Below are 7,497 nucleotides of genomic sequence, written 5' to 3'. Positions count from 1 at the left end.
GAAGGGAAAGGACTAGCAATGCCAAGCATCCTGGTTCCAGCAGAGCCTCCTGCCTTGTCTTCCTGCTATGATAATCCTATGACTTCAGGGCCCATCTACTGGCCCCCCCACCACCCTCTGTTCCCCTCCCTGCTCAGCTCTGTTTGTCACCTTCCTTCACCACACGATACCCATCTGCCAGTCCCATTCTCCCTCAGCTGTAATATAATGGTTGGCATCCCCCAGGCCGCAGGTGTTGTGGGTAATCGTCCCCTAAGCCTCTCCTTTCATCTACTACCACAAGTCTCAAGGGAGCATCCACCCCCTCAACCCCCGCCCCAGCTCCCCTCACCTCTTCATTTCCCTGGTCAGTTCACTCTTCCACTTTCTAGAATACAGGCACTTTATATCATGTCCTCCCTCTACCAGCCTTCATACCCCCAAACCACCAGCCTCACATAGCACTACAATGTTTAAGTCACCAACAAGAGAGAAAAGCCACACACCCTGCCCCCCACACCCACCAGCCAGCCTGCCCCTGCACCCAGACCCAAGAATCCTCAAGCTGCACTAGTGGCTCTTCCACTGTGCCCAGGACCCTCCCGCCCACCTGGCAGGGCAAGCCTTTTCTCTGTGGAATCACTTCCATCTCTGCCTGAGCCCACAGCCTTCCAATCAAGACCCAATTTCCCTGCCATCTTCACAACAAAACTCCACAAAGAGCTACGTCTCTTCACCTCAGTCTTGCTCTGCCTGGAACCGCTCATTTTGGCTGTTATCCCCATGGCTCCACTGCCCCTCTTGCAGCACTGTCTTGTCACCTGGACAAGGATGGCTTCCCCACTGCCACATCTGGTGGCCTGTTCTCACCTCACCCTACTTGGCCTGTGGCCTGGAATCCCCTCCTCTCTCCTCTCTGGGCACCTTCTGCCCTCCTCCCTTTCTCATGGCCCACAGGGCCTGCCCTCAGTGACATGTGCCTCTCAGACCTCTGCTTCACCTACATGACCTCTCTCCATACTGGGACACTCCAGCCCCAGGCTCCAAACACCACCTGTGCACCCACAACCTACACATTCCTATTCATGTTCACATTCCTGCTGACATTTCTCCAGTCTCCAGATCTGTCTCTCCTGGAATGTCTGACTAGCAAGTCTCATATCACTGTTCCCCCTCAAGCCTGTTCAGCCTCCATCTTCAGGACCCATGCTCCCTTCCGCCCAAGCACCCAAGGAGGACTCCTCTGCATCACCGACTCCCCCACCCCCTTACTACCACAGCAGCCTTCTGGGCTCCATCGGCACACACACAGCCTCCAGCCACCCCTCACCAATGCAACTGCCATCAGCAAGTCCTGGCCACCACCATGGCCCTTGCACATCTCTGCAGTCACCGCACAGCGGAATGTCTGGTTCTGCCCTATTCTCCACATAGTGCTATAGTGGCCATTTGCAAAGTCAGTCATGTCCCTCTGCCACTTGAAACCCTGCAATGCACCCATCTGACCTGAAGCAGAAGCAAGCTGCGCTGTAGGCAGTCCATGAATTCTCTCCCTTCCTTCCTGAGCTTCTGACCTCCTACCTACTCCTGGAGCATGCCAGCCAGACCCCACCTCAGGCCTTCCCACGTGCATGCCTGTAGTCTTATGGCACAGGTTTCACACCTCACCTCACCTTGGATTCTACCAGAGCAGCTTCTCTCTCTACAATAGAAACCCCTCCTCCACACTCCCTGTCTTCTGCTCCCACACTTCATGCCCCATCTCATTAGCGAAGAGTCTCACGAGGTCCAGGGCTGCCCACCTTTCCACTGCTATACCCAAATTTACAACAATCTACAGCAGGCAGGTGTTCAACAGAGGGATGCAGGATAAGTAACTGTCAACCCTCAGGAGGAGGTAACAGTCCCACAGGGGGAGGGAAAGAGCCCACCAGAGGGAGGTGAAGGGTCCCAGGGGAGGTGAAGGGCCCCCTCAGAGGGAGGTAAAATGCCCCACAGAAGGAGATGAAGGGCCTCAGAGAGGGGGACCTGACAGGAAAGTGACAGGCCCACAGAGAAAGGGGGTTACGTCACTCACCACTGTGTAACTTCATGTGTTCCTTCAGGTGTTTCTTGAAGTTGAAGGACTTCCCACAAGCAGGCTCTGGGCAGGAGAAGGACTTCTGGTGGATATGCTGGTATTTCTTGTGGTGCTAGGGAAGGAGTCGGCAGTAAGGAGAGAGGCAAAAGATGGCCGCCTTCCCCAGGGAGGTGGACTGAGATGGCCCAGCAGGCAGGTTCCTTTCCTCTCCTGGCCCCTGCGCCCCAGCAGCCTTCTAGGCCCCACCCTCACCTACCTCAGAGCATCAATCCATCCTATCCTGACCACAAGCCCTGCCTTGCCCTCTCTGCTCCTGACTTCCACAGTCTCAGGTCCCTGCCACACCCTCACCCTGCACTGTCTACACTGTCTCCTGTACCAAGTGTCACTCTGGGACACACTTGTTCACCTAACCATGAGCTGCTGTCTGTCGGGGAGGGACAGAGGCTGGATGAGTGTGATCATCCTCTGTGATATCAGGATTGATGTACAACAATGTCTCCCAGACTACCTGCTTTTTATAGACATTATTTTCTTCTAAATCAATCAGCTTCAGAAGTGTCCTCTCACATACACACACACACACACACACACGCTCTCAACCTATAACACTTTTTTTTTGAATCAGAGGGCAGTGACATACTCATGGCCACCACAGCCTCACCCTACTGGGCTCAGGCGATCCTTCTGCCTCAACCTTTCAAGTAGCTGGAACCACAGGCACGTGCCACCATGTCTAGCTAATTTTTTGATTTATTGTGGAGACAAGTTATCCAGGCTGGTCTCAAACTTGTGGGCTCAGGCAATCCTCTCGCTTCCACCTCCCAAAGTGCTGAGATTACAGGTGTGAGCCACCGCACCTGGCCTCAGAACACTTACAAGGATAATAGACTCCTCATCCTTAAATGCCCAGCTTGGACATGCATCTCTTTCTCCTGACCTATGGTGGCACCCTGAGTCACTCAACTGCACGGCTCCCCTTTTGCATCACCCTGGTTGTCCACAGTTAACCCTCAGGACTGCGCCTGTCTGCCCGTGACATGCTCCAGCATGTGTGACCCACCTGTGCAGAATGTTCTCCTCAGCCTGGGGCTTCGTGAGGCTTCATCACTCCAGAACTTCCCCTTGGTTCCTCTCTACCATCCTATACCCACTGTCCATCCACCCAACCTCGTCACCCCTGTCTGTGGACCTTCCTGGCCTCAGGACCAGCCTTTCCAAGGGTTCCAGCTGGCAGTGGAGCTAAGGCCCTTCCCTGTCTGTGCCCCAAACTTCTCAGGCAATGAAGCTGGGGACAGGGCTATCGCCCAGTCCCTCCTACCCTAGGACGAGCCAGTGAGGCCAGCATGACAGGGCAGCCCGAGTGTGGACTCTGGAGCCAGGGAAGAACTTCCCATAGGCTCAAAACCATTTCAGCAACACCACACATGAACTGGGGAGCCTTGCACAATGCTTAGCTTTTCTGTGCCTTAGTTTCCTCACCTGCAAAGTGCATGTTAAATCAGCACCTACTCCATAGGGCGGTTGTGAGGACCAAAAGACTCTACACATGCCAAGCACCCAGATAGGCACCAGTGCCCCGCGGGAGCCTGACGAGCACCCGCCCATGTGCTCTTCATGGGATGTGCAGCTGGCAGTGGCCCTGCCCCAAGGCTCAGCATCCTGCCTCACCCACCAGCCATCTGGTTTAATGTCAGTGGTGGGACAGCTCCATGTGTCATCCCCAGCCCACCTCCTCCTGCTCTGAATGCTCCTCAACGCCTTCAGCTCCTGTCTTTAGCTTCTCCTCAGCCCTTCCCGCTCCCAAGGCCACACAGGCCTGACACGCCCCTCACATTCAGATACTGCCGGTTGGAGAAGATCCTCCCACAGCCAGGGAAGTCACAGGGCATCAGCTCTCTCTTGGCAGCCTTCCTGGCAAGGAGAATGGAGAGGAAGACTCCTGACCACCCTCCTCCACCACCCTCCAGCCTTCCCAGAGCCCCATCTCCCAGGCCCTACCTGATTCTCTTGGGACCGATCTGTACGGTGTCCTCATCCCAGGTTGGGGTCGGAGCAGACTGAGCCTGACTCCCAGCACTACAGGCAGCAAAGAAGGAGCACAGGCCTTGAGGGAGCCCACTACATCCTGGAATGCCCCTGCCCTCTGTCTCAGCTGTCAAGTTACCTGGCTAGGGGCTCAGTCTGCTGGGGTGCCTGTGGGATCCCACTGAGCTCTGGCTGCGCCCCAGCTTCCACGGGCAGAGCTCTGGAACCATGTGAAGATGCTGACAATGGTACAGCAAGAGGAGCAGGGGGAGCTGCAGGGGCTGGTGGTGTCTCCACCTCCTCAGGTGTGTGGGTGACAGGGGAAGGGGGTGCTCCGGGGTCATCTGGCTCACTGCTGAAATGAGAACCAAGAGGAAAAGGGCATCATCTCTCTGGGTACTCAACCAGCCCTGGCCCAACCCTAGTCCCTAAACCAAAAAGATCCCAAATTCAGAACCACGCTCCCACCCAGGCTCTTCATTTACATCTGTTCTTAGCCCTCAAGTCTCCCCTTCCCCTCCCTACTCCAAAAACCCTAGTTCTTCCCACCTTCCCCCAAACCTGCCCTCTTTTCTCCCCACCAAGTCCATCTCTCCAGTCTGCAAGCTCTGAAGTGCCTGGCCAGCCCCTCCTCCCTCTTGCTCCACCCAGCAACCTCCCTAAGCCCAACTTGCTCATCTGGGGAGGAGCTGTAGGTCCACACGCTGGCGTCACTGAGCACCTCCTCATCTGGGGAGGAGCTGTAGGTCCACACGCTGGCATCACTGAGCATCTCCTCATTCTCATTGTCCTTCTCTTCCTCACCTTCTTCCTCTCCTGGGGGCAGGAAGGTCTCCGGTGGAGGTCCCACACCCCTGCAGGCCCAAGGAAGGCAAGCCTAAGGACCTGCCCTCTCACCCCACTATCACACCAGTCCATCTTATCCCTCTTACCCCATGCTCACCTGGGCAAGCTGGCCTCTTGAGTCTTCTCGTCATGCCCCAATTCCAAACCTATTGGCACAAGCAGCGTCAAAGGGTAAGAAACTCTGAGCTCAAGGAATGCGGGTAGATGGAATTCTAAGGTCTGAAGTGATGAGAGCCTCTAAGGAAGAGGCTGGAAGCAGTGGCTCATGCCCATAATCCCAGCACTTTGGGAGGCCAAGCTAGGAGGATCACTTGAGTCCAGGACTTTGAGACCAGCCTTGGCAATGTAGTAAGACCTCATCTTTACAAAAATGTCTATAGTCCCAGCTACTCAGGAGGCTGAGGCAGTAGAATGGATCACCTGAGCCCAGGAGGTCAAGGCTGCAGAAAGCCATGGTTGTGCCACATCACTCTCAGGCTGGGCAACAGACTGAGACCCCAGCTCAAAAAAAAAGAGAGGAGAGAGCAGAGGCTACTGAAGTGAGAAGGGTGTTTTACATCAGAGATGACACATTTGCATGACTTTTAAAAAGTATAAAAAGGACACAGTGAAAAGTCTCCTCCCCAACCCTGCCCCCTCTCACCTAGTTCTTCCCACAGGCACCTTCCAGAGATATTTTATACATCCACAAGTACATACAAATGCATTATTCTTTTCCTCCATGTTTTTTATTTTCTACCCACGATAGCACAGCATACTATTGTGTTTTGCTTTTGATACATATTTCCTTGCCAGCACAGTTTTTCCAATGTTTTAGAGAACAGAAGATGCAAACCCTTCTTCCTCCGTTTGTCCACACTCTTCCCTGACCCACCTGCAGGCTCCTGCCCACTCTTGGCCTCTGGGCACCAACTTCTCCAGGCCGTATGAGGAGGTGGGGCAGGCTTGGGCATCTCTGAAGGTGTTGGGCTCAATAAGGGTCCCCAGGAGAAGGTGTGGCCTGCTGAGCACTCCCACACAAGCCCCCCATCTTGGCCCCCGGGCCCCCGAAGTCCGGGCACCAGGCTGCACTCGCGGCTGTGGGAGTGAGACAGGAGCACCAGATACTGCAGACCCTTGGGGGGCAAAGGCTCGGGACCTGGGGGGAGGGAAGCAGTCAGGCTGAGCTGGGAGCCATTCCTCTCACCCAAGAAAGCCACACCTGGACAGCCCTATCCTCCCAAACCCATGAGCAACCACAGCCCCGGTCCTGTGTACCATTCTTCAGAACCAGACATCCAAGGTCCTGAGACATGGCTTCCTTCCCCAGAGGCTGTGCTATCAAACTACCCCAGACTCCCAACTCATGCTCCCTCCCAAGCTCACTCAGGGTTTCCCCTGATCCAACCCTTCTGTGGAGGGTGTTTCTGGGCCACCCTGTTGCCCCTCTTCCCTCTGGCTCCTAGTCCCAGCCATCCCCTACCTACCTGCACAGAGGACGCAGCCAGAAGAAGTGTACCTGTCAGTGGGATAAGTAGCAGGTCAGGCCAGGGTCCAAGCAGCCACCCCGCCCCCTCTGTCCTGGGCACTCACACACATAAGGGGCAAGCCCCAATGGCCTCTTATGGGCCGGGACCATGGGGAGGGGAGCAGGACCCTGGGAGGACTATCCTGCTGAAGTAAGGAAACCCAAGGGTGGACAGGAGCAGCGGGATGCACTTGGCCCTGGAGAGGGATCTGGGGCCTCCACCCCCATCCCTGCCCCTAACCGGTCCAACAGGAACTTGGCGAGCTGTGAGTGCAGAGAGAAGCCCAGCCGCTCCTTGAGAAGGCACCACTGCTCCATGTGGCCGCCCAGGCGAATGCGGCACTTGCTGCGCCTTGAGTCCAGCTGCCTCCTCTTCTCCCGCCGCCTGCAGGACACGTCGGCTGCTGGGGAGGAGGCCATGTGCGCTGGGGCCTGGAGGGTAGACGGAGACAGGGCCCGCCAGATCTGAGGGGTCAAGAACCCGGGATCTGTTTCCTCATCCGTGAACTGGGTGGGTCTACGCTATTTCAATAGCAGTTGCAAGTGTGGAGCCAAGCCACCCCTCCTTGTATCACAGGGGGTGTGCGCCCAACACTCGGGAGTGGGTGTCGTCGGGTGGAAGGTGGGTGGGTAGAATCGTCGAAACCAAGGCCTGAGTTCTGCAGCCCCTTTAGTAGCACTGTGGGAGAGAAAGGGGCGTGAGCTTTCTTGGGAAATTTCAGCTGGGGTGGGGGTAGGAACATTCCACCTTGGAGAGAGCAGCGGTCCTTGCTGGTTTACAGGGCAACTGGGTGACGAGCCCTGGCGGCAACTGGGGGCGCTCTTCGTGGATGGGCCCTGTGGGGTCGGGCGGGGGCAGAGATCTGAAAAGCGTCCCCACCCCGCCTTGGGCCCCCCACTTAACACCCACAAGCATGGAACGGACCAATTCAAAAGATAGCTCCCAGGACTCGCAGAGCCCCCGTTGCGACCCAGCCCCCCTCCAGCTCACCTTCGCCTCGGCCTTACCTGCGCGTCCCCGCCCTCCCTCGCCCCGAATGCGCCTGCGCCTCCCGGC

At 56.4% G+C, this 7,497-nt stretch overlaps 1 protein-coding gene across 1 annotated transcript in view; it reads right to left on the bottom strand.

Annotated features, from left to right (window-relative positions):
• ZNF692 (zinc finger protein 692) overlaps positions 1-7,487 on the bottom strand; it is a 9,306-nt gene extending 1,819 nt beyond the window's left edge. The window contains exons 1-10 of the mRNA XM_008056863.2: positions 7,449-7,487; positions 6,682-6,872; positions 6,400-6,431; positions 5,808-6,071; positions 5,031-5,079; positions 4,762-4,941; positions 4,227-4,442; positions 4,061-4,138; positions 3,895-3,973; positions 2,057-2,171 (exon numbers count right to left, since the gene is read on the bottom strand). Coding sequence (XP_008055054.1) covers positions 2,057-2,171; positions 3,895-3,973; positions 4,061-4,138; positions 4,227-4,442; positions 4,762-4,941; positions 5,031-5,079; positions 5,808-6,071; positions 6,400-6,431; positions 6,682-6,860 — 1,192 coding nt within the window. The 5' untranslated portion in view covers positions 6,861-6,872; positions 7,449-7,487. The remainder of the gene's footprint in view (positions 1-2,056; positions 2,172-3,894; positions 3,974-4,060; positions 4,139-4,226; positions 4,443-4,761; positions 4,942-5,030; positions 5,080-5,807; positions 6,072-6,399; positions 6,432-6,681; positions 6,873-7,448) is intronic.
• Between the last annotated feature and the right edge of the window lie 10 nt (positions 7,488-7,497).

This window comes from Carlito syrichta, unplaced genomic scaffold (genome assembly GCF_000164805.1).
Source record: "Carlito syrichta isolate Samal-C Ts95f unplaced genomic scaffold, Tarsius_syrichta-2.0.1 Scaffold302566, whole genome shotgun sequence".
Taxonomy (NCBI): Eukaryota; Metazoa; Chordata; class Mammalia; order Primates; family Tarsiidae; genus Carlito; species Carlito syrichta.
This window is presented reverse-complemented; position numbering and strand designations above follow the sequence as displayed.